General features: G+C 55.7%; 1 protein-coding gene across 2 annotated transcripts in view; it reads right to left on the minus strand.

The window, feature by feature from the left end:
* Positions 1–26,913, minus strand: part of PDE2A (phosphodiesterase 2A) — a 94,832-nt gene that overhangs the window by 48,025 nt on the left and 19,894 nt on the right. Inside the window, exons 1-2 of one of the 2 annotated variants that reach the window (XM_068989402.1) lie at positions 19,243–19,388; positions 8,741–8,802 (exon numbers count right to left, since the gene is read on the minus strand). In XM_068989402.1, the coding sequence (XP_068845503.1) occupies positions 8,741–8,802; positions 19,243–19,261 (81 nt within the window). In that variant the 5' untranslated portion in view covers positions 19,262–19,388. Of the gene's footprint in view, positions 1–8,740; positions 8,803–19,242; positions 19,389–26,913 lie in introns of those variants that run through there. The other variant, XM_068989401.1, reaches the window with a different exon arrangement.

Here is a 26,913-nt window from a genome sequence, read left to right on the forward strand (position 1 = left end):
AGTTCCGAGCTGGCTCTGGGCTGCACTGCCTCATGTCATCCAGGACCTTAAAAATACCCACCTTTGATGAAATGACATAATTTCTGAGATTTGCATTAAAATACTTCAGCAAAAGAGCCTACAGAATGGGAGAAAATACTTGCGAATCTTATGTCTGATAAGGGGTTGGTATCCAGAATATACAAAGAAGCCCTACAGCTCAGCCACAAAACAAACAACCTGATTTTTAAATGGGCAAAGACCTTAAATAGACATTTCTCTAAAGAAGATGTACAAATGGCTGACAAACACGTGAAAAGATGTTCGACATCACTAATCACCAGGGCACACAAATCAAAACCACAGGGAGATACCACCCCACATTCATTGCAATGGCCACTATTTAAAAAAAGAAAAAGAAAATAAATATTGGTGAGGATGTAGAGAAACTGGACCCCTGGTACACCATCACTGGGAATGTAAAATTGTACAGCTGCTGTGGAAAATAGTACGGTGGTTCCTCAAAATTAAAGCCTAAATTATCATGTGATCCAGCAATTCCCCTTCAGGGTATGTATCTAAAAAACTGAAATCAGGATCTTAAAGATACATCTGTACATCCATGTTCACAGCATCATTATTCTTAAAAAGGTGGAGCAACCAAAGTGAACATCAAGGGATGAACTGATAAACAAAATGTGGTTTATATACAATAGAATATTATTTAGCCTCAAAAAGGAAGGAAATTCTAACATATGTTATGGCATGGCCTGGATGAAAAGTGAGGACATTATGCTGAATAAAATGAGAATCACAAAAAGACAAATACTATATGATTCTACTCATATGAGATACCTTGGATAGTCAGAGTCATAGAGACAGAAAACAGAATAGCGGTTACCTGGGGCTAGAGGGAGAGGGAGTTGTTTAATGGGTATAAGTTTCAGTTTTGCAAAATGAAAATTGTTCTGGAAAATGGTTGCACATCCCTGCGAATGTACTTAACATCACTGAACTCTCTATTTAAAAATAATTAAGATGGTCAATTTTATATTAGGCATATTTTAACCACAATTCAAAATATTTCAAGAAAGGAAAATGAAAATAAAAAGGAGGGATCGATGAACTAAATATGTCTAAATCTTAATGACCGTTATATTTGGGTGATGGGTGTATGACCAGCTTATTGTATTATTCTCCCAAGCATTGTGTGTTTAACATATTCCATAATAAGAAAAAACTGTACTCTCCCTTGACCTTACACCCCTTTGGAGCAACCACACGTCCTCTCTGCATCCCTTCACAGCCAAAGGTCTCCAGAGGACTGACTACGCTCTGTCTTCACCGCCACTCACCACCTGCCCAGGCCATTTGGCTTCTGGCCCCACCTTGTCATCGACAGGGTTCTTGTCTGGCTCAGCTGAGCACATGGCCCAGCCCAGCACGACCTCCCTGTTCCCACCTTACCTGGCCGCTCGGCAGCAGCTCACCCTGTTGAGCCTCTCCCGCTCCCTGACTCCCAGCTTCACCCCATCTGGTCTCCTCCACCCCGCTGGCTGCTCCTGCTCTGTCTTGCTGCAGCTCGGCACCTCAGGGTTCAGTCCTCAGTCCTCACCTCTTCTCTCACTGTCTCTCCCTAGGTCATCCCAGCCAGGTCTGTGGTTTAATAAATCAGCCCTACCCACTGGCTCGCAAATACATCCCCAGCCTGGCCTCAGCTGCCCATCACCTGGATGTCTGACTTATATCCCAAATAGGTCTGTCGATTTCTGTCTCCTTGTCCTCTCCCACCCCATGCCTTTCCCAGGAACATCGCCACCAGCTATCCCTTGGTTCTTCAAATCAGAAACCTGGGAGCCATTCTCCTTTTTTCCTTCTGGTTCATCCTCTGATTCATCAGCAAGTTCTGTCATTTCTACCTGCAAATATCTCCAAAGTTTGTTCATTTCTCTCCAACTCTTCTGCCCTCCCCTTAGCCCAGGCACCACCGTTTCCAGCCTGGGTGGCTACAATAGCCTTCAACTCTCTGCCTACCTCCTCTCAGCCCCTCCAACTGGTTCCCCACCATACACTCTGCAACAAGAGTATAGACTCTTTCAAAATCACAAATTAGACCATGTCACTTCCCTGCCTGAACCCATCAGGGTCTTCCCATGACAGCACTTTACACAGGGTTGTGTGCTAACAGCTCACACTGTCACAAGCATTACAGGATTGCACAGTATCACATGCTGGTTTTCACACACGATGTCACTCTGTGTTACACCCTTGGCTGCACACTCAGCCTCCCTATATGGCTGGGGCCCACATTGACAATTCAGTGTCAGACACTTGAGCCCCCAAACTCAGGACCACACTTGTTACTGCACAGTGTCACTCATCTGTGTTTGCGTATTTGATCCTCACGGTGCCACACCCTCAGTGTCACACTTGGTATCACTCAGCATCACACAATCAATATCACAGGGTCACACCATCGGTAGCATGTCCACTGTCTCACACAGTCTTGGACGAGTGGTGTCACACATTTGGTGTGTGTCATTTGGTGTCACACTCAGTGACTCGCCCACTCTCCACACAGTATCCCATGATTTCACAAACTCAGTGTCACACAGCAGAAGCCCCGCTGCCCCACTGCCAGTGTCTCGGTGTCACCCTGGGCATCACCCTGGGACCCATCAGCTGCCCCACCCCCACCCCACCGGGTCCCATCGCCAGAGCTGCTGCCCCATGTCAAGGCTGCTTCCTGTTGTTGTGCTTAGAGTGCTCAGCCACTGCCTGTTCCTTCAAGGATTTCCTGTTGTCAGGGCCCCCGTCAAGGATACACAGCCTAAAGCCCAAGAGTTGCCCCCACCGCCCAGCAGGGACCTGGGGCCCCTCTACCGGCCCCCATCCTTGCTGGGCCCGTGTGGGGTTCCCCTGCACCCCGTTCAATCAGCCTGGCTCCCCCGCGTGCCTGGGCTTGTCCTGGATCACTGAAAGGTGACCTCTGGGCCCTGCCTCGCCCCCAGGGGGCCCAGACCTGTGTTTCCCAGGGAGGAGACTCTTGGGCAGCCTGGACAAAGCTGCCTGGACTGTCTGAGCAGCTTGGAACAAGACCTTTACTGATCTGTGGGGCTCGGTCTGAAGCTGCTGGGACCCAGAGCAGAAGGACAGGCTCCTGGGCAGGGAGGACAAAGGGTTAGGGGGTTAGGGAGTCAGGGAAGACTTCCCAGAGGAAGCCAGCTGAGAGCTGGGGCATACAAGGAAGTGGAAGAAACGGCATCCCAGGTGGGGGCAGCAGACAGAAGCAAAGGCTTAGAGGCAGGAACCGGCGGAGACGGGTTGACAGGGATGAAAATAGGAACATGACAGAGGCGAGGTTATGCGGCGGCTTCTCTCCTATCAACTGCCTCCTCTCCCTGCGCAGCCGGCATTCAGACTCCAGCTCTGGTGGGAGCCGCAGGGCACACCCTTCCTGGCTCAGCCTTCGGGGGCCCCACAGATTGCCCCCCAAGGCCACCAAGCCCCCTCACCTCCTGCCCCAGGCCAGCCCGCAGGAAGAACAGGCGGAGGCCAGCGCACGCTCCCCACACGGCCTGAGATAAATATTTCCCGGGAAACGGAACTTGTTCTCTCTGTGTTTACAGCCAAGGGCCAAGCAGGGTGGTGGGGGAGGGGCCAGCCAGAGGCGCCTCGTCCAGCCCTGGGGCCACAGCATCTGGCCCAGCATTGGCCTTGACCTGCTGTCTGCGTCGGAGACAGTCCCCACCTCCTCTGAGCCTCCATTTCAAGTGCTTGAGGGGACCACCCGGGGCCTTGGCTGCCCACAAGTCTGGCCCAGGCTCAGCTGTGTCTTCCCTGGGTGTAAATGCCTGGTGCTTGATGCCTGCCCCTGCAGACTAGGCTTCTTCAATGGCAGGACTTGCGTCTGCCCACCTCTGCCTCGTCCTTGGTCAGTCAGGGATGTGGACAGATGGATGGACAGACAGACAGACAGGCTGGAGTGGCAGCTGAGATCGCCTCCCTGGCCCAGGTCCCTGCACACCCTGGGCCTGTGCAGCCTGACAGGTGGGCGCAGACAGATGGCAGGGCCTGGGGGCTCCCGTGGACACCAGATGCTACGGCCAACTTGTTGGCAGCAGCTCCCTGCAGGCCGTGGGGCAGCTTTGAGGCCACTTGCTCCTGATGTGCGGAATCCAGGAGGAGGCTGGCAGGTCTCCCAGCTCGGAGCTGCTGCTGCTGCTGCTAAGTCGCTTCAGTTGTGTCCGACTCTGTGCGACCCCATAGATGGCAGCCCACCAGGCTCCCCCGTCCCTGGGATTCTCCAGGCAAGAACACTGGAGTGGGTTGCCATTTCCTTCTCCAATGAATAAAGGTGAAAAGAGAAAGTGAAGTCGCTCAGTCATGTCTGACTGTTAGTGACCCCATGGACTGCAGCCCACCAGGCTCCTCTGTCCATGGGATTTTCCAGGCAAGAGTGCTGGCAGCTCGGAGCAGTCACTTAAGAATCTTAAATACGAGCATGGGAAGAGCTGCCTGCAGCAGGCCCTCCAGTCTCACCCCAACGTTCCTGGCGCAGTAACCTGGGCTCCACTGGCATGTTGGCCTTCTCCCGTGCAGACCCAGGGACATTCTACCCACATGCCCTTGCACAAGCTGCTCCTCTCACCCTCGAAGCCTTTCCCAACCCCCATAGCAATCCTACCCAACAGCACCACCCTGGCTCTTGCCGCTGCCTATGGCTAGCCCAGGGCCCACTTATTCACCATTGCTGGCCTCAGCCTCACTCTAGACTCGGAGATCAAGCATTCCTCAGACCAGGACCCAAGGGCGAAGAGGGTTTTGGAACTGGGTTCTCAGCACAGAGCCAGCCTCCTGCAGCCCCCTCTGAGTTCCTGCTCCAGGCTTCTCTGTACGCCTGGTCCCCGTCCCGTTGCCCTCAGGGTCCTCTCAGAAGCCAGTCACATAGACCTCCCAGACTATCCAGCTGATCTCTGGTCTCATTAGTCACTGATTTTAACCCTCCTCATCCTTCAAGGTTCTAAGGTGCCCCCTCCAGGAAATCTCCAAGACTGCACCCAATACCGCAATACAGTTCTTAGAACTACTTCACCCTCATCTCATAGCCATTTGTTCGGTCAAGAAGCATTTATCAGGCACCTACTATATACCAGGCCTATGCCAGGCCCCACATGAGCCCAGGAGAGACTAAGAAAACTCAGCCTTGGCTCCTACCAGCCAGATACTTACAACTATATGGGAAAGGATATATAACCACATGGTGTAACAAGTTGTCTGACTAAGTTCAGGGAAGCTTGGAGGTATGAGTGCCCAGGAGGTGGGGGAGGCCAACTTGACCTGAAGTGGAGGGAGCAATCTAAGAGGACTTCACAAAGGAGGTGGCATCTAATCTGGGGCTTGAAAAATGAGCGCGTGTGTGCCTGCATGCTAAGTCACTTCAGTCTTGTTCAACTCTTTGCGACCTGTGGGCTGTAGCCCACCAGGCTCCACTATCCATGGGATTCTCCAGGCAAGAATACTGGAGTGGGTTGTCATGCTCTCCTCCAGGTGGTCTTCTCGACCCAGGGATCAAACCTGAGTCTCCTGTCTCCTGCATTGGCAGGTGGATTCTTTACCACTAGCACCAAAAGGAGTAGGTAGAGGAAAAAAGGAAAGGCATTCCAAAGAGAGGCGCCAGTGTGAACAAAGTCAGGGAGGTCGGGAAGAGCAGGTGTCCCAGAAGTGAGCACTGCCATGTCTGGGGGCAAGGGGTGGACAGGAGGGGGTCCAGCAGGTACAGCTGTCAATGCCATGGCAAAGGTGTGGTCTTTCCTCATCCAGTGGGAAGCCATAGAGGAGCCAGTGCCGGACGAGCACTAGGGCGCTTGGTGTGGATACCCGTGCACTTGCTCCTGGCTGCCTCTTCCCAGCCCCTGCCCCCGCTGGGTTTCCTAACCCTCGTCTGGGCCCTGAGAGCCAGCACAGGGAGGGCATTCACCCAGAGTGCTCGACTCACTACTTGAACTGCCTCAGCCCTGACATCCAGAGAGAGTAATGGCTCTGGCGTTGAAGGATTCCAGATGGTGCCTGAAGAGCCCCTCCTCCAAGCCGGCCAGCTGGCACAGGGGCCAGGGAGCCATCCAAAGAAGGTGCGCTGAACAGACACCTGTTGGGAGGGCATGGGAGCCAGCAGTCCCACTCTCGTGGCTGTTGTGCTGTCAGCGGCAGGAGAATGAGCTGTGCCCACCCAGCCCCGTGGGGCACCTGGTCTCACAAAGCAGAGCCATCTAGACCTGGCTCCAAGGATCTCACCCTTGAGGGAAGCAGGGAGGCTGCCAACTCCCTCCGGGGACTCTCTGTGGGCCAGGCCTGGGGCAGGCACCTCACACATACTATCTTTGTAACTTCTCCCAACAGGCCTGTCGTGATTATTACATCCAATAATAGTGATAATGTCCAATGATGGTGAAGCTTCTTATCCCCTTTTGACAGGTGAGGGAACTGATGCTCAGGTTGGTTAAGGGACTGGCCCAAGGTCACACCCCTAGGAAGTGGTGAAGCTAAGACTTGAACTCATGCCCACCTGACCCCATAGTCTGTCCACTGGATGAGTGCATTCATCTCCCCAGGCTCCACCTTCACAGGAGGCTCCTCATCAGTCTCCCATCCCTCTTTCCCTCCAGGGGTCCCAACAGTTTGAGCCACACCCACAGGGTTCCTACTTTCTCCAGTCCTAGCCTTTCTGTGTTAGGGGGTCCCCAGGGGCAGCAACCTCTTTCCAGCAGGGCTGAGCATGGGCCAGGGCACCCAGAAAGGGGTGCTAAGTGAACCCAGAAACACAGCAGGCACTGCTCAGAAGCCAGGCAGACACCTGCCATCTCTGTGATGCGTGTGGGACTTGGGGGAAAGAAATGAGACCCGGGGGGGCTCATCGCCCATATCTTAGGGCTGAGAGAGGGGGCAGCGGGACCCAGGCAAAGGAAAGGCAGCAGGAACAAATAGAGATGATCTGGGGAAGCCTCGTGGGGAGGGTGAGGAAGAAGGCAGAACTTGAACTTGCTGGGAGCAGGGCCAAGGGAGAGGGGGCTGTGCACAGAGAAAGAAACGAGAAGCCTGGGCCCGACTCCTGCCCTTGCAGCCCCGCTCCCATCGCCCAGGATGGGCTCAGTTTCTCCAAAGCCCTCTCTCCTCTCAGCTTCCCGGGAGGATGACAAATCCAGTCTTTCCTGGCGGGTGGCAGTGGCTGCCGAGACACTGCTGGCTCCCAGGAACACCATCTGTCCCAGCTCCTGGGGGAGCCCCCGCCCCATGGGGAATGTCATGGCCAGAGATAAATTAATAATGACTCTCCAGGTCCCCCCTCTCTCCCTCAGCTAGCACCCAGCTGCAGGCACATCTTCAGGGCTGGGCTCCGTGTCCCAGCAGTGAGCCCATGCTGACCCCACTGGGCACCAGGCCCCTAGTGGGTATCTTCAGCCATCTCACCCAAGGGCAGGGAGAGAGCCAGGGCTGAATACGTGACATAGGTCCACTTTCAGCTCTGCCTCCGATTCACTCACTCCCTGTGTGATCCTGCTGGGCCTCAGCTTCCCCTAAGTAGAAGAATCACAGCCCCTGCCTTCCAGGGAGGTCGTGGGCATTAAACAAGGAAGTGGATCTACAGCTCCTGGCCCAGAGGAGGGGCTGATACAGCCACAGTCTCCCTTTCCTCTCAGCCGGGACCCCAGGGCACAGGGGAGGTTCATCAAAGGCTCTCTGATCTCACACACACCCCTCCTCTGTGCCAACCTTCAACAATCCCAGCCCACCCCCTTGTGACTCAGGATCCCATGGACACTTGACAGTTCCTATGAGGCCCCCCCAAAGGCATGGTCAGGGACTGAGATGGCACCCCTCATCTCAAAGGAAAGGTGCTCGCTGAGCCCTCCTCAGGCACCTTTTGGAAGGTGGTGGGAGACTCAGGAATGAACAAGGCACATCCTTAGGCTCAGGGTGCTCACAGTTCAGAGGAGGAGACAACCCAGTCACAAGATGGAGAAAATAGGGTGCTCATGGCACAGGCAGCAGAATGTCCCAGCAGCTGACGGCCAAAGCAGGAGAGCTCAGAGGAGGGAGCATGAAAGGCAGGGAGGGCTTCCTGGAGGAGGCGAGGCTAGAGCTGAGCCCAGAAGGATTTGGGAAGCTGAAGGGGGAAGAGGCCAGCCAGAGTGGTGCTAGGGAGGCAGGAGCGAATGAAGGGGGAACTGTGAGCTGGCTGGGGCTGCAGAGGGAGCAGGGGGAGGGGGAGCATGGAGAATTTTTAAGCTGGAAAGTGACAAGTTCAGGTTTTTGTGTTAGAAAGGTGTTTCTGGCAGTCACTTGGAGAAGGGGGACAACTGAGAGGAGACAGCCAGTGAGCCATCCAGGGGAAAGGTGGCCCATCCCAGACCAGGGCAGGCAGCGGGAGAGCTGGAGAGGAGTTCACCAGATACTCAGGGCAGAGAATCAACAGGGAGTTGTTGGGTGAGGGTGGGGAGGATGAGGGAGGAGCCCCAGCGACACCCAGGTGACTCCGGAGGAGGGCAAATCCTCATGGGGAGGGAACTCTGGGCAGGAATAGGGAGGGAGAGGTGGTCTTGGTCTGGGGTGACCCTAAGCTGGAGGGGGTGGGGCTGGGATTCAGCTCCAGCCTCCCAGTCCTCCCAGGGGTGGGGGTAGCGCTCAGACTGGCCCTCAGCCTGCGCCCCCCACCCCCACCCCCAAGCCCACCCCAGGCCTCCCTCCCTCCGCTGAGTCTCACCTGCAATGTGCCGTCTCCACTCCCCGGGGGCACTGGCTCCTGCGCAAGGAGGTCCCGGCTGGCTGCAGAGACAAGAAAGCCAGGGGCTGAGGCCAGCCAGACGGGGCGGCTGAGGCCTCCCCCCATCTCCCCAGGCTGCCCCTCCACCAGCCCCCAGCAGACTCGGGACCTCCTGTCTCCCACAGGTGGCCTCCTCCAGGGAGCCTTGCCTGATGGCCCTGCTTGCCATGGGCACGTCTGGCTCTGGTGTGTTCTCAGTCCCTCAACTCTGAGAATAGAGCCAAACTCTTTCCTTCAGCCTGGGGCTCCTCAGGGGTGGACATGACCACATTGTTACCCCTCCTGAGGTCCCCTCCGCTTCTGCTTCTCCCTTCACTCTGCTGTCTGAGCCTCAGCTTCCTGTCTATAAATGGGGTTGGTATTGTCCAGCTCACAGCCACTGGGTTGGGCTCCCAGCTAGGGTTGCTGGGAAGAGAATGGGATCATACATGTGAGTCCCCAAGCCCAGCCCAGTGCCCAGACGTCTGGGCTCCAGTCGGACCCCCAACCTGCATCCTATCAACTCTATTCCACAGCTCCTCATGGGCTGGAAGACACACCAGGACCTGCTTACTCGTTCGTGGGAGCCCACCAGCCAGCGGGGCATCCAGAATCGGATCCACGCTGGGAGGCGCTGCCCAGGGGCCGGCTGTCCCTCCCCACCCCCACCCACCAGCGCACCCAGGCATCGGACAGGCACAGGCGGCGGGATATTCTGAGCCTGGCTTCGTTCCCGTCAGCTGCTGGCCGCCATGCCCGCCTGGCGCGAGCGCAGGGGCTGATTTGATTTGGCAGCTTGGCAAGAGTGTGGTGGGGAGGGGGAGCGGGTGGGGATGAGACACCCATCCCTGCTAGGAAATAAACAGCCTCGGGCACTCAGCGAGCTGGTAGGGAGGGCACAAGTCAGCGTGGGGTGGGAGCGGGGGAGGGGAGCAGTTCTGGGTTCCCTGCCTGGAGCTCCTTTCATCTCACTCAGGCTCTGGACACCTGCTGGAATCTGCGGTTCTCCCTGGGTCACCCTCGGGGTGACAGTAGCTGCACCTGGTGTGTGCACGCTTGTGGTGGGGAGGCTCTGGCAGAGTGTCTGCTTGTCCCACGTGTCCCTGTGTCCTGTGGGGTCTCCCTCCTCAGCAGTGCCTTCAGCTGGGCCCAAGTGTTGCCAAGGATGCCTGGGTCTAGGGGCTGAGGGGTGATGGTCTAGACGGCGCCATCTCCCAGGGTGACCGTGGCTCCATGGCTCGGCCTCGATGGGGGACTGACTGCAGCCCAGGGCGTGGCAAGGTCACCATGCGCCCGAGTCTACTGCAGGGCCTCATGTGCGCTGGCTCGGCCTGTTCCTTCCCTCTGTGTGATGACCCCGCTAACCCAGCCATGTCCGGCAGAGGAAATGACGCGGGCCAAGATAAGTGTCTGACCTAAGGGCCCATCCCTTTGTCCACAAGCCTAAGCCTTCTTTTCCACCCTGGCCTCTGATGGTCCACCCACCACCACCACTGAGTTGCCCTGGGACAGCCCCCGCCCCCACCTGAGAAGAGGCAGTGCGAGTTTCACTCAATTCTAACTGCACCCCAGGTCCTCCACCACTCCCTGGAGAGGCTCCTGCCCCATGCCCTCTGGTTCTCCGTCACCCAGCGCAAGCCCAGGGAAGGTGACAGGATTGGGGGTGGGAGTCTCAGCTAGGCATTCACAGTGCCTCCATAATCCTACCCCAAACTTCATGTTTATCACCTTCCTACTCAGAGCAGTCCAGCTCACCCCTACCAGAGGCCCCAGGAGTCTGCACCATCCTGTTAATATGCTGCTGCCACCTTGGGGACCAGGACTCCACAGCTTTCCAATTAGAGAGCTGCTGCTGGGTCAGGAGCTCTGATGCTGTGACCTCTGCACTGAGAGGGAGCGGGAGGGGGACAGTCAGACCAGGACCCTAGTCCTAAGGGACCCACAGGCCAGGGTTATGCCCCAGACACTGGCCAGGAGGTCAGGGTAGGGTGGAGCCTACTTTGGGAAAGACGAAATGTCTCATCTGTCACGGCCTCCCCATTGTCCCACTGTCCTCTGGGGACCTCAGGACTCTCCCCACCCAGCCACAGGAAGCCGAGCCCCTCCTGGAGACAGAAGGAGGGAACATTGAAGGAGGGGCTCCAGGGCCAGAGGGAGACTCAGCCGTGTCCTTAGGGTCACAGAGGAGGAACCTAGGCTCAACAGAACTCAGTTATCACAAAGGGACTAGTGGGAAAGGGACTCTGCAGAGAAGTCCCTGGGGGCTTTCTGGAAGAGGTGTGCAGTGCCTCACAGGAAGAGAAACTAGGTTCCAGGACAGCCTCCTAACTACACAATAGAGGTTTGCACCTAGGACTTATATACAGTTGCAAGTGTCTGTGCGTCCATGTGTGCAAGGGTGTGCACCCCAGTCATAGAGTCCTAGGCTCTGGTCTGTGTCCCATGGGCAGTGTCTGCCCAAGGTAGGGGTCAGCCAGGCAGCAGAGAAGCGGGCAAAGGAAAAGAGGGGAGAACAGCCCAAACCCAAGGAGAGAAGCCTGTCGGGTTGGCCGTGACACGGGACGTCCTGAAACCCTAGACGCCTGACACCAAGACTGCGTCTCCATGACCTGGGCCCCACTGTAGCCCACTGTGCAACCACGGACAGGACCCTCCCCTCTCTAAGCTACCGTCCTCACCTGAGGAATAAAACGGGTGGACCCAATGATCTCCTAGGGCCCTTCCAAGTCTAACAATCTTCTGAAGACACTGACATACAAAGATGGCCAGAAGTAGAAACTTATAGGGATGAGGAGAGAGCCCAGGGAGGAGCAGAGGAGAGTGAGGGGTGCAGCAGGAAGACAAGGGAGGGGAACCCCAGGGAGGCCGCCTGTGGGTCGGGCAGCTGGGGAGGGATTCCCTGCTGGGGACCCTAGCCTCAGGGCCAAGACAGGCTGTGGTAGACCATGTAGCCTCGTAGATGACAGCGAGCAATTATCGCCACCCTACCTGTCTCCTGGCCTGTGGGAGGAAAAAGACGGCAGGTGACAGACAAAGGCGCTCTCCCCCTGGCCCATGTCCTGCCTGTATTTTCAGGCCCTGCTGTGTGATGGGTCTGGGTCCCAGCCTCTGTCACAGGATCCGTGAACGCATCAGGCTGGGTCTTGGACAGCGCTGCTGAGCTCTGAGGGACCGGGCCGGGTGGGCTGTCTAGAGGGCTGAGATCTTTCTCCCCTACCTGGAGGTTCTTTCCCCACCTCTGGTGTGGTGCTAAGACTGTGCATAACCCAAGAGGCAACGAACTGCTGGACCAGTGAGCTGGCCTTGTGCTGGGCTGGTGGCCTGAGCCCCCATCAGTCATTAGCCCTTCAGGCCCCCTAGCCTGGGACCTCCCTTCCTTAAGTCCTTCTCACAGCCACCCCCAGGGTCCTCTCTCCTTGGCCTGTCCTCAAGGGGTGCTGATGGGTCCCTAACCGATGCCCACACTGCCCCTCTAGCTGCTTGGCCTCTGCCCTAGTCGGAGGCCCTTTGTACTTGAGCTTCACAGGCAGAGCTTCGTGCATTCCCATGTCTGTGTCCAGGAAGTGTTCATGTCCTGTTTTCCCCCTCAGGCCGGGGCTGCCAGGGAAGGAGGGGGTGGGGGTGAGCAGGCCTCTCCTTCCTCTACTGTGGATGTTTCTCCCACAGGCTTTAGGGATTGGGAGGAAAGGGCACTCCTCTCTCTGCCATGGTCTGAAATGATTAGGGACAGAGGGATGAAGGAAATGACCCCTTACCCTGCAAGCTTAGGGAGTGGTGGATCTCGCATGTGCAGGTACTCCAGTTCCGCTGGTCTACCAGCAGAGAACGGTCTGTGCAATCCAGACTGAGAGGGTCTCCTTCCCCACTAACTGCCAACCCAGCCCCTCTTCCACTCCCTCCCTGGGGGTGGGGGCCGCCCCTGGCCCCAAGCTGTCTCCATTGCTTCTCGCTATGTTTTTAATAACTGAACATCAACATTAACGAGGCAGGTGGTTGCAGCTCTTCCCAGAAACCCCATTTAGAACCATTGAATCATCAAATCCTAGAATCTTAGAATCACAGAAAGTCTGCTTCTTCGGCTCCTAGAGTCTCAGCATCTTAAAGTCACAGAATGTCAGAACCACACAGCCAAGCATCCACACAGCCCTGGCTGAGAGTTAAGAGCCATGAAAAGCTGGAACCCCACAAACCGACAGTGCCAGATGCTCCTGAGAGCTCATCTCACCCGACTTCCTCTTTTTACAGGTGAGAAAATGCAGCCTAAAAAGTGGTGCTACGCAAGATCACCGGACAGTAGGAGCCAAGGAATGCCCAATCCTGCGACTGTAAGATGGGGCCTCAACATCTGGTCTTCCAGAAATGGTGCAACCTTTACATTAGGAAATACAGATATTCAAGTGGGAGTAATGCTGTTCTTTTAGCTTTGCTCACATCTCCTGCCTCCCAGCCCCCACCGCCCCACTCCTCAGCCCTGTCCCATCCCACCTCCCCTCCTTCCCTCCCTACCCCTACTGGGTCCTAAAGCAGGCACTTCTTCTCTCTGACCCCTCACCCTTGGTTCCTGAAACTCCCTCACCATCCCCCCTCCCTAAAATGGGTGAAGTTCAAGGGGTCCTCAAGGTGAGGGACAGAAAAAGCAAAATGCCTGCTGCAGGAAACCACCAGCCAGAGAGCAGGCTTCCCAGCGGAGGTGCCCTGAATGAGAGGCCAGAAGGTCCTAGACCACCCCTACCCCACCCCGGGGCAGGTGTCCGGCCACACCGAGCAGTGGCTTCAGGCGAGCCAGATCCAAAGGGTGGGAAGCAGGGAAGGTACAGCTGATACTAGACCCTCACGGATGATGCTTAGCATTTTCATAAATTACATTTTAACTCATTTTCAAATGTATTCATATATTTTTGAATTTGAATTTTATTAAATATTACATTTTACAGATTGTTTTAATTTTTGAAGGCTGAATACTCTTTGCCCAGGGCAGATCCCAAGTCCCCCCACTACAGACAAGGATGCGGCAACCACCAGTGGAATCCAGGTCTCCATTTAGCCTCAAAACGCCTAACCTGGGAAGCCATCCTGAGACCTGCTCCACAGAGGGCCCTGACCCAGGCCCAGGCATGCTCTCTCAAACCCTGTCTGCCCTCACTCGGCCACCCAGACCCCAGGGTGGCTCTCTCTTCTCTTCTACAGCTGACCGGCTTCCTCCTCCACCTCTGCCCCTCTGTCCCCTCCCTTCCAACTCAGGCTTTTCCCTGCTCAGCTTCATCATTCCACATCTGAAGGAAGTGCCCCAGCCTCTCACCTCACCCCTTCTATGAACGCCCCACCCCGGGCCCAGGGAGCTTCAGAACACGCAGGTCTGAGCAGTCACTGTCCTGCTTTCAACTCTTCTCGTGCCCAGTTCCCTCTGGAGAAAGTCCAAATTCCTTGACATGGCATAAAAGTCCTGCACAATTTAGCCTCTGCCGGCCTCACCAGCCTCATCTCCTGATGCTTCAGCACCAGCCCCCTCCCAGCCATCCCATCACTCGGCCGCTCTGGCAGTCCAGCATCCTGCTCCACAGAACGGCTCCCTCCCTCTGTCTGTCACCAGCAAGCCTTCACATTCCCGATTCCCTCCTTCTCTCTGTCCAGAACTCTCTCCTGGCTCATCCCTCAGCTCCCGCTTTAGCTGTACTTTCTCCTGGAAGCTCCCCAACTTGCCTTGCCTGCAACTTTGGGCTGAATTAGGGGCCCCTGCCCCATCCCACCATGGCCCCCAAGTTTCTCTCCAGCGTTGCCCTCCCACACAGTCTATCAGCATCCATCTGTGTCTGTGCCCCTCTATCACCCCATCACCTGACCACCACTGGCCCTGGTACCCGGGTCTGTCCACCTGCCAAGAGGCAGATGCCTTGTTGCTCAGACTTGGGGCAATGTGTGGCTGAAGTTTAAGGTCTGCACTGTGTTCTCTCTGCCTACCATCTCTGCTGGGCACATAGTAGGTGCTCATAAAGGTCTGGCAGTACAAAGTTGTGGCACGGACAGGGAGCACTGGGATAGTCAGAGGAAGTGAGAGTCCCTGGGCTGGGCTGGGGACTTCCTGGAGGAAGCATCTGGGACAATACTCCACGTGTCAGTCCTTAGACAGCAATTGAGGACAGGCCACACAGGAAGTCACCAGCCCAGCCTTAGGACCATCAGAGCAAACCATCAGACTGAGACCAGAGTCTGCAATGAAGGAGATTCAGTGACCAGAGCCCAGGACAAGGCCACTGGAAGAAGAGGATGGTGGTGCTTTCAGGGAAGACTTCCTAGAGGAAAGGATACTTCCAGCTGGTTTGGGGCAAGGGGGAAGCTGGAGATGAAGCAAATTGGAGACAGAGATGTGAAAGAGAAAGCTCTGTTCTGTCTTGTCCTTTATCCCTTAGAGGAAAGGGAGGTGGGAGTCAGATGGGCAGGAAGACAGACAGAAGGCCAAGGCGGCATAGTGATAACATCAGTGCTGACCCATGGTCAGGGCGGGTATGGATGGCTGGGGCTGGCAGGGAGCAGGTCCCCAGCTGTGGTCGGGAAATGTTTCCTGTCTCCTTGCCAGGGGGGTCATTAATAATCATTTACCCGCCACAGGCAGCCCGGAGGCCAGCCAGGGAGCAGCATGGTGCTGGGGCCGGAGCCCAGCCTGGCAGCCAGAGAGCTGTATTCTAGGATCAGCCCCGCCACCTTGCTGTGAAACCTGCACAAGTCACCTGACCTCTCTTGGCCTCTGGCAACACTGGGCAAAGGAGGGTCTTAAGAGGAGGCCCCCTAAAGACCTCCCACTCTAGGCCTCAGTTTCCCTAGATGGCAGCAGGGCTGCCAACCCTACAGGGGGTTGGGACCTCTGATAATCAGTATGAGCATCTGGACTATGCTAAGCCCAGGTCAGGACACATGGGATGGACAGACCCTGCCCAGCCTCTGAAGAGCTCATGTTCTAGTGGGAGCCAGACCCCTACACCACATCAAGTGCACATCAGGCTGCAGGAAAACACAGACAGAGGGCCGTCTGCCCAGGGTTGGAGGGGCTGACAGTGTGGATGGGCCGCAAAGACGGAGTTCCTTAGACACAGAAAGTGGGAGTCCCATGAGGCCTGTTTGGTCACTGCTATATCCCCAGCACTTAACACCATGCCTAGCAGGTGCTCAATAAATGCTTTCAGACACAATGGAATGAGCTCATCTGTTAAAGGAGACATTTGTGAAAGGAGCTTGGAATCTGGAAAGAGCTGCCTAACGCTGATGATGAATATAACGACAATGATGATTCTGGCCAATCGGGATGGGCCAAACATGAAAACTTGAGAAGGGAGGAGGCCCAGAGATGGCCACCTGAAGTCAGACAGTATTGCTTGGGGACGTTCAACAGCCTTCAAGATCCCTTTCTTCCAATTGGGCCAGAATCTTCCTCAGCCTTCCTTCCTCGGGCTGTATTTCTCTACATCCCCTCCAGGGCTCAGCTCAAGCTCCCTCACTTCAGAGAACCTTCTGGAATGTGGTGCTGAGGCAGTGGCCCTGAGCCTCTTCCCCTGACTGACTCTGATGGTCTCTGTGGCTCCCAACCATCAGGAGTCCTGTCTTCGTGCTCTCGAGTCCCTTTTGGAAAGCTGCCCACTAAGGTCTCCCCATAGCTTTTTCTGGAGAGTATGACCTGGATCCTCCTACTGGGTCCATCAAACAAGAAGGTCCCAGAAGGTGTGATCAGGCCTCCTTTTCCAGATTAAAGCCCTGGGCAGACAGAAGCTATCCCCCCATCAGATGTGGGGTCAATATGAGTGGAGACTGGTTGAGGTCTTCTTGGTTGTCTCCCAGCCCAGGAACCCTCTCCAAGCACCTACAGAAGAGGGAACAGGGCTGCTCAGCACCCTGGAGATGACGTGAGCAGGAAGGGCACTGGGCCACGCTCACGACTAAGACCTCACGGTTGGCAAATTCATCCAACTCCAAGCCCAGCCCCAGCTGCTCTTGTGTCAAGAAGGTGCCACGGGGATGCCACCCGGGCCTCAGCACCTGTGCCTGAACCCCCACCCTCTGCAGAATGCTGTGAGCTGGTAGCGAAGCACAGTGACCCCGAGACATGGGCATCCTCTCCACCCCTTCCAACCCTGGTCCCAAACGTGAGACAGGCTCAGAGGAAAAGAACGAAGGCTCCTAGCCCTCTGCAGCACCCGCCACCTGCCTGTCCAGCGCCTGCTCGACCGGAAACCCAAGACAAAGGCCCCGGTGAAAGCGAGGAGAATGAAGGGCAAAGGGCAGAGGCAGCCTGGCTTGGGCATCTCTGGGGACCTAGCTGGGAGGAAAGCAAGGACTGGGTGGCAGTCAAGCCCTCCTCACACACACACATTTTTGGGACACCTGCTGTATTCTGCACACTTGAACATCACACACCTCGTTCTTTACCCCAAACACCTTATACACACACTCCCTCACCCCCTGTAGCAGCCTCCACAGGCCTCCACACTGCCTCACCCCCACACAGACCCTTGCTCCCTGGACACCCTTCATACATAAACAGCTCACAGGGAGAAAAGATCACATAATCCACATCACACGGAAAAGTCATCCAGCTCACACACCCACGCTTCACACTACACTCACACTCAACCTCCCACACGCACCTCTCACACCCTATACTCACCTCTCCAAGCACACACACATCCAATTAAATTCAATACACACACACCACCAGACACAGACACACCCTGCATAAATAATGTGCATACCTAATGTCACATCAAAATATCACATGTTTATGGGCACACACAGCTCCTTAGCACAGACAGTCCTGCCTGCATACTGCCTCCTCCCCACACACACTTGTGTGTGCACATACACACATACACTTAGTCAACAAGTCTTTGCCTTGGATCCTTGGGCCCTGGCCACTGCACTCTTTCCTACCCAGAGTTGTACCAACAGCCATAACATAGACATATGACACTCAAACACCAACACACATGTCCCCATATATTTCCTGACCAACTCCAGGATGTAACTTGGTGACTTAAAGCCAGTCACCTTGGCTGCAAACACACTCACACGTTCACAGTGACCCTCTCCCCACCCCCTTCAAGTAAGACATCCAGTAAAACCTTTCACTGGGGCCCAGCAGTGGTTTTCCTGGTTACATACAACAGTTTATAACATATATATACACACAGTCCCCTGTGTAAGTGGCCCCTACAACTACTCCACCCCATGAAGACAGACACACACCATGTACACATAAGTTCCCCACACACACAACAGTCATATGAACAGCTACCACTCCACACTCACAACGCAGCCTCCCCAGCTGCACGTGCCGTGCAATGCCATATACTCATCGTTCATCATGTGAACCCCAGTGCCCTACTGCACAATCCCCACCCGCCCTAAATCCCTGGGCACCGCCCAAGGGCTGCGTGCTCCATGTTCAGCCCCTTCTACCAGCACCCACACCATGACAACATGGGTAGGGGTGGAGGCTCCGGGGACACTGGCCTGGCATTCTGAGCCAGTCCCCTCACCACCCAAAATCAGAGGCTGACATAAAGGGAAGGATGACCACATGGAAAGGCCCTAGAACAAAGATAGAAACCTAGAGAAATTGGAGGAGTGATGGGCAGACCGAGAGAGGTGGGCACATGGGCAAGAGAGACCAAACAAGAGAGAAACAGAGGGGCAGAGAGAGACACAATGCCCAGAAAGACTCGGAGAAGCCAGAAAAGAAACCAGAGAATAAACTGGAGCCAACATACCCAGAGAGAAACAAGAGGAGAGGGTGAGACAAGCCAGAAAAGACTAAGATCTCTTACACAGGAGGGAGGAGGGAAAGCAGGAACAGAGTGGGAGGGGGATCCTGCAGAGAAGGAGAGAGAAACCAAGATGGAAAGGGCATTTAGACTCAGGGGTGGGGTCCCGTGTGAGGACTGAGACCAGATGTTTGAGCAGGAACCTGGATGCTGGCATAGATAAGGCTGTGGAGTAGGGGCTCAGGGGCATGAGGTGAGGTTCCAGCTCTGAGGTGGGGTCCTGGCTGAAAGTTAGGATTCAGGTGTTCTGGGTGTATCTGGAATCTGAAAATATACTGGGGGTCCAGGGGTATGGGCAGGGGTCCTCTACTATTATGCGAGTCAGGGGGTTCCAGGCTCCGGCAGAATTCTTGGGTGTGCCAGGGGGTCCCACTCTGGGTTGGGAGTTCAGTGCTTGGGGTGGAGTCCCAGATCTGAAACAGGTTCAGAGTCTGGCATGAGGTTTTGAACTGTGAACTGGGCATTCAAGGTCTCTGGGTATGGGCTGCAGTCCCAGCACAGAAGTGGGACTCACAACTGAGGCGGGGGTGAGGGTGGGGGTTTCCAGCAGGGTGGACCATGAGGCCGGCGACAGCACGCTCAGCGGAGGACCCGGCCGGGCGCTCACCCAGCACCCGGTTCCCCTCGTGCCCAGAGCGGGCCCCTGCTCCCTACCTGCAGGCTGTCGGCGCATGGCTGCGGCGGCGGCGGCGGCTCGTCCGGCTTGAGGAAGACCTGCTGGCCCCGCCTGAAGAATTGGACAACAGCGATGAGGATGTGGTGCAGCACCAGGACCATGCTCGCAGCCGCCCGCCCGCCCGCCGGCCCGGCCGCTGCGCTCGGTCGGCGCGTCCGCGACAGCTTCGCCGGGTCCGCGCGAGTGTCCGCCCCGGCCCCGCCCCGAACCGCCCACTTCCCGCCCCTCGACCGCCGGGCCCCGCCCAGAACCGCCCACGTCCCCGCCCCCTCGACCGCCCCGGCCCCGCCCACCTCCGCGCTTCCGTGAACGGCACCTCTCTGCTTGTCCGATCTTCGGACCCCCATCAGAGCCCCCCACCAGCTGTCACTTCCCTTATCTCTGCGCTCTCAAGATTCTTCCAGCTGGTCCGCTACTGGGATCCCCCTCCAGGTAGCCGGCTTTCCGCCTTCGCTCCCTTCTGCTCCACCGCTACTCCTTTCACTATCTCTCAGGGGTCGCCTCTCTGAGCCCCTCTCCTGTATGATCACATCCTTCCCCCACCACTTACTTATAAAGTCCTGGAGCCGGGCCACAGCCCCAAGGCAGAGAGACTAGTGCAGTGAGGGAGTGGAGGGCGGTCCGCAAGGGGAGATAGAAGGGAAGGGACCACTGGCACAACACACGGAATCCTGGGCTTGCTCTTCTTCCAGGAAAAAGAGGGGAATGAGGGAAAATTTTAGAGGTCGCTCAGAGTCGGACAGGCTCTGGGAGGTAGCAAATCTGGGAGGGAGACACGTGCGCACTGACATGCGAGCGCACAGATAGGCGCACCATTCCTGAATCGAGGGTAGGGGCACTGGGCCCTCAGCACTGGTCAGGTAGGTCTGCGTGAGCGTCCCCGGAAGCCGGAGAGGATGCAGGCCCCAGGGCCACACAGTCCACGGTTCCGCGGTGGGACTTGGCGAGCTCGAAGCGCAGTTCTCCGCAGAGCGGCCTCTGTGCTCAGGCGCCTGCGGCAGCCGTGACGCTCCTGCGCCCTCTGCTGTCCCATCGCGGCGGCGCGGCCCGGCCCGATTAGACATCTGCGCGGGGTGTGTGGGGGTTTCGAGGGGGAAGGAGTCACCTGGGCCAACTCCCTGCCTGGACCCACCCCATTCCTAGCCTCCGCTTGGCACGAGGACGGCTGAGGAGGTGGGACGTGTCTGGACTGGAGGGTGCTCTTGGGTCTTTCTTCGCCTTTGCCAGCTGGCTGCTTACTGCGTGACCTTGCTCAGATCCCCTCCCCAGTTGGTCTCTGGGCTTCAGTTTTCCCATCTCTTTCACAAGCCTGCCAGGAGAATCAACCCCACAATGGTGGGAAGGCAGCCAGAGTCCCCTGACAGCCCTCGCTGTGGTCTGACCTGAATCCTTTCCACTGCACTGCAGTCCCCTCTTTCTGCAACTCTCCCCTTATCCCCCACCCCCTGGCCCCTCTTGGAGGGTGACTCAGTGAACCCCCAGGTTCCCAGCTCCCCACCTTACTGGGCTGATTCATCTGGGTCCTTTCTCCCTAGGGAGTGATTTCCTCAAGGTTGAGTCATTGAACCTAGTCCTGGACACAGTCCAGGCACCAGGCACACAGGCTGGGCAGAGCCCCAGCTGTGCCACCAGCTCAGGGGAAGCCAAGAGTTCTCCCACCTCTCTTTCTGTGGTCCAGCTCTGGACATGCCTCCTCCCCTGCTCACACACCTTCAGTGATTCCCTGCTGGCAGCACAGTAAAGCCCAAACCCTCAGTCTGACATGGCAGACCCTCTGTAACTTAGAGCCAACTTGTTTCCGCTTTGACCCTCTCACCACCATTCCTTAAATTTACACTGCCTTCTCTATTCAGCTGGGTGACTGACTCATTCTCACCTTGTGGCCTTCACTCAACCACCCCAACCCCAATGCCCTCTGGGCCTGCTTATCTTTCAGGGGCCAGTTGGATGCCACTTCCTTCAGTAGGCCTTCCCTGGATGCTACCTTAGTCCTCTGGGTCCCCCTTCCTGTATCTTTACTAGGAGTCATGTCTAGGGGCACAGGGAGGGGTGGGAAACTCCTTTGTCACCAAGTAATCCAGGCCAAGTCAGTGTTTGTTACTGCATCTTCAGACTGGGGGCGACTTGTCCTACTTACTAATGTTGTAGAAAATATTGCATGGGCTAAGATGTGCAAAGGTTCTGACCAAAAAGAGAAAGCCTCCATTCTTTTTCTGGCCTCAGCTTCTTGCTCTGTTAAGGGGGTGACCAATGTAAGGGCTATTATAAGGACTGAGTCTGAAACCAGTACACAAATCTCTTGGTAAATCCTGAGCATCTATTATCAACTCAATCCTGGGCTCCAGACAGTACAGGTAGGACAAGGTATCCAGGAGACATCTGTTACAGCCACAGGCCAGAGCTATTTGTTCTTCAGGAGAGGATATCTCAGACTCCAGAGTCAAGGGCCAACCCTGGCCTGGCACAGCCAGCATCTCTTGGGCTTTAACATTTGCTGAGCACTCACTCTATGCTTCATAGTTTGTCTTCTCAACAGTACTAGAAGGCAGGACCCATTATTAGTCACATTTAACAGATAAGGAAAACTGAGGCACAGAGAAACTAAGTAATTTGCTCACAGTCACAGAGTTATTAAGTAGTAGAGCCAAAAGTCAAACCTAGGCCATCTGGCTCCAATCTGTGCTTTATATTCATGCTGTCTCTTAAGGAATGGCACGAGAGAAAAATCTAATTTTCCCAGCTCTCCTGTTGTCCCCAAGAATGCACTCAGGGTCCTATACTCCCAGGCCCTGAGCCCTATCCCACCTCTGCCATGTGGAAGCTCAGTTTTAGGGATGCCTAACCCAGACCCGCAGCCACCTCTTTTCATCTCTCCACCTTACAGGTCACACTAAGCTGTCCAGGGACCCAGCTACTTCAGACTGGGTATGTTAGGACAACATTTCTCAGCTGAGAGCCTGTCAGTCTGAGTACTGGGCCTCTCAACCTTGGGCCTTGTCCAACCAGCCCGTCTCTATTCCTAATAATGACCCCTCTCTGGACACTGCGGGTCTGAAGAGCAGACTTTGTTACTCTCCATCTCTCTATTTCAGGGTGTGATGCCAGCAGACCCTCAATAGACCCCAAATCTGCTCCCATCCCCCTTGACCATGTGTCCGGCTTCCAGGAGCCCATCTGTGCACCTGACATGCATCTATCCTCTGGTTGCTGAGTGTGGTCAGACTCCTGGAAGCCCCAGGTTCAAGCTGAGCCCTGTCCAAAGTGCTGGATGACCTCAGGCAGGGATCTGGCCCTGTGAAGTTTGGCCTGGTTCTCTCTGAGGACTCGGGCAGTTCAGGTGGAGGAAGGCAGTGTCCAGGGAGGCCTAGCCAGCAGAAGGCAGCTCTCTGGAGCAGGTAAGCCTGCCTGGTCATGCTAGGCCCAAGGATTGTGAGCAAGGGCCAGATCCCAACATGGGGGCTTCTCAGGAGGCAGTGTGCGAGGCTCAGTCTCTCTGTGACTAGAGATGGAGCCCATGGACTTAAAGGGAGCTCCACCACTCCCGGGACCCTGCCAGGGGACAATCCAAGAGGCATCTTGGAGAAACTGACATCCCTGCAGGTTGTGCATCCAGCTAGAGCCCGCCCTCAGTGCTTCAGCCCAGAGAGGGCATACCCTGGTGAGCCACCCTTGGTTAGCCCTGGTGTGTGCACACAGTGTGTGTGTGCACACAGGCTGTGAGCATGATGTGGGTGAGGGCAGAAGAGGCAGAGTACGGGTTTGTAACTTTGTGTCTGTAAGGATGTGCAGTGCTTCCACAGTAGAGCCTAACTCCTGTATGTGTACAGAGATGTGTGTCTACAGAAATATGCCTATATGTGTATGCAGACAGGTATGTGTGCACAGGTATGAGTGTATATGAACACATGCATGTATATATGTACAGTTGTGTGTGTGCACAAGTGTCCATATATGGCCCATAGATGCATTCATGTATAAATGTATGTGCAAATGTGTGAGTCTGTGTGTTTTCAAATTCACACTTAACAGAGGTGCTGCTCATGTCCACTAGCCCAGGTCAGCTGTGAGTGTCCACAGGCACTGGCCCCAGATGTGGGGGTGACCCCTACAGAGAAAGGATCTGGCCACAGGCAGGTGCTGGGGACAATGTGGATCTGGGTTCAGAGTGGGCAGGGCCAGCTCCCAGAGCCCCCACAGCAGCTCCGAGTGGGAAAGAACACAAGCTGAGTGAACCCAGGCTCAAGGGACAAGGGGTGGGGGGGTGGTCAACCACAGGTCTCATCCATCCCCATGTTATTTGCATACACATCTGTCTTCTCTGCAGCAGATGGCCAGCTCCATGACCTTAGAGGGGGAAGGGAACCTGGAGGATTCTAGTCTAGACTAGTCCAGGACCTGCCAACTCGTATATGGACTGAGGTCCAGGGGACTTGGGCCTTGGCACACCTCGGAATCTGCCCCCTATTTTCTACAAACCCCAAGAGTCTTCTGCCACACAAAGCTGTCCCAGGAGACACACAATCACCTATACAATTACTATCTTTTTATAGATACACATACACACTCCCATCACTCCTACACACACACACATACTCCTATACACAGACTCATCCCTTTACACGTGCTCACATGGCTCCAGCACAAGGAACACTAATGGGCACAGCTGCCCATTAGTGCCTCCTTTGGGGACGACTGTGTCTTCTTCTCTCCGATGTTCGTATCTGCTGGAGTGATCTTTTCGTCCCTCAAGTCTGACTCTTCCTCACCCACGGCCACATGGATAAAGTTGGAGCTCTGGTCCTGGCCTTCATCTTCCTTAACCCCACCTCCAAACCATCCTTTCATTCTCCACCCACCCTGTCTTCTGGCCACACCCCTCACCACTCACCAATCCTCCAACCAGCACCTCTGTCCTTTCGCCAGGCACTATGCTGTCAGCTCCAGGGGACAGGGCTCTCTTTCTGTTTTGCTCATTGCTGTGGCTCCACACCTAGAACAAGGCTTGACCCAGAGGAATTGCTCAAAAAGACATCTGTGGACTGTAGGAATCAGTGGTAGAAACTTCCACCCTACCTGATCTGCCACTTTTGAAGGACTTGCCCAGCTGTATTTGTTTCCTTAAGTGCCTCTCCCACCAGACCCGAAAGAGACTGGGGTCTAATTCAGCTCCATGTGTCTGTGTCCATGTCTGTTTCCGGCCCAGGGCCAGGCACACAGAGCAGGAGCAGGGGATGGGGTCAGATGGTGGCCCCGCCTTAATGAAGCACAGGGATGTCTAGAAGAGGTGGCCCCCTGGGCCAATCATACAAAGCCCACCTTTCCCCACTCAAGCTCCTTTCTGAAGTCACCCTGAGGCAATCCAGAGGCTGGCAATCCAGCCTCTGCTTGCATGCTCCCAGGGATGGGGAGCTCGCTTTCCTGGCAGCAGACTCCTGCCCATGTGGGATGGCTCTGCCTGACGCTGACTCCTCCCACAGCACCATCCCATCAAATCCTGGTCATCCTGAGCCATGATTCCCATGGAAACTGGGAAGATGAGCAAAAGGAAAGGCAGATTCCAGCTTTCTGAGTAGCTCCACCGGCCTTTCCAGCTTTGGGCAGAGGTGGGAAAAGGAGCTCATTCCTCTGAGACTACCCCAGGCTACTATAGGCAGGTGGGTTCAGGGTGCTTAGGCTCCCCCAACCCAAACCACCCAACCCAGGAGCCTGGGGCAATGCAGAGAGAGTGCGGTGCTGAGAATCACTACTGTAGTCTCCACTGGGCACTATCCCCCCACTGATTTCACTTTTTCTCTCATTCCCCAAGCTCCCACTTACCCCATTTCTTCCCCTTACAGGTGCCTCCTGCCCTTCAGTCTGCAGGACCTCAAGGAGCTGCTATAACTCCAACCCTAGGATGTCCCATGGGATGCTTCCTCCTGAGCCCTGTTGGGCAGGCTGGGTGGATGAAGGCAAGCAGGTCCTCGGCCAAGGGTGGCTTTCAGAGATCCAGCCAGCACCACTTGGACAGCTGCTGCGCACGAGCTGCCCAGCTTTCCTTCACCAGCTATTCCTGGGCTGGCCTTTCTCCAGAGGTGCCTTGGGCTGCAGTTGGTCACTGACCCCAGTGCCCCATGCACGTGGGCACACACACACACACACCAGGACTGCTCAGAGCTGAGCCCATGAGGGGTGCCAAGGCACAAGAAATTCTAAGCCACAGGGACCCAAAGCCCCATGCTGTGAAAACTCTCTGCCTGTTCAGACAGTCATAGAGGGAGACCCAGTTTGTGGCTTACAGTTTCCAAGAACTCCCAGAGCTTTGTGATATAAGAAAATCAGAGTTTCTATTGCAGATCCTTTATTAGAAAAATCTGTGCTTTTTACACCCTATGAATTTGAGAGCCTGGAGCCCTGAGAATGTTGGAGCCCAAGATCCTAACACTCTATTATCCTAACTGCCTATAACACCGAGACTCTAGGACTCAAGCTCCAGGGTTTCTACGGCCCTCAGAGCTTGCTGGTCTGTGGGCTGCGTCTCTGTGAATACTGGTGAGGAGAGGGCCCCTGTGAGCCCCTACACTTGCCTTCCAGCCTCCACCTTTTGTTCACACCACTATCCATGCCTAAAGTTCCATCGCCCTCATCTCTGCTAATTAAATCTGAGACAACTTTGAAGGGGCAGGAACGACAATGCCGTCAGGGACTACCTACTAAGTGCCAGGCCCACACAAGTGATTCTTTTATTTAATCATCATTATATTATTAGTTCAACTTTACAGTTGATAAAACCGCGGTCGCAGGACAGGAGGCCATTTGTCTAAAGTCACATAGCTAGAAATAGTAGAACACTGACCCAAACCCAGCCCCTTGCAAATGCATGCCTCTGAGAAGAGCCCAGAGGGGAGAGGGCTCCCTCTTTGACTTCAGGACCACGCTGGAGCAGTTCCTCTCACCCCAGTGGCTCCCAAGTTCCAGAAGGCAGAGACTGTGGTCTCCTCGCCTCTTCAAGCTGGAGGCAGCCCAGAGACGGCCACGTTTCCTGTCCTGATTGATCGAAAGGAGCTCGATCTGCCAAGACTCCGTGTGGGACCGGCAGACGTGGCATTTTGTTTCTAGGCACCCGTCGCTATGGAAGCCAGGTGCTGCCAGCCCAAGGCCTAGCAACGAGGCCCTGAGTGGTGTGGGGCGGAGGGCAATTGTCAGGGGCCTCGAAGGCAACCAGCACGAGAGAGCGGGAGGGTGTACCACCCCGCTTTCCAGGCTGGAGGGCTGTACCCGCTGCTCTGGCTGGGCTTGCGAGGGGAGGAAGGGAGGCCGAGAAGACAGGACCAGGTGGATCCTAAGAGACAGAGAGCCAGAGACGAAGCCAGAGAGAGACTTACAGAGACAGACTAAGGGGCTTCAGAGGCAGCACAAGGCACCATCAGAGAGAGGGAGACTCGGGAAGGCGCAGGAAGACGAGCGCTGAGACTCAGACCACCGAGACACGCAAGCGCAAGCGTAGAGAGGAACTGACTCTCAGACGAGCCCAACTCCTGCGGGGGGAAAGGGCGTGCCAGGGAGCAGGAGGCAGCCACAGGGGAATGACAGAGATGGATGGAAGTGCGACAGGAGGAGATAAGCCCGAGGCAGAAGGCAATACAGAGACATAAAAAGGAAGACAGGAC

This window comes from Capricornis sumatraensis, chromosome 16 (genome assembly GCF_032405125.1).
Source record: "Capricornis sumatraensis isolate serow.1 chromosome 16, serow.2, whole genome shotgun sequence".
Lineage (NCBI taxonomy): Eukaryota > Metazoa > Chordata > Mammalia > Artiodactyla > Bovidae > Capricornis > Capricornis sumatraensis.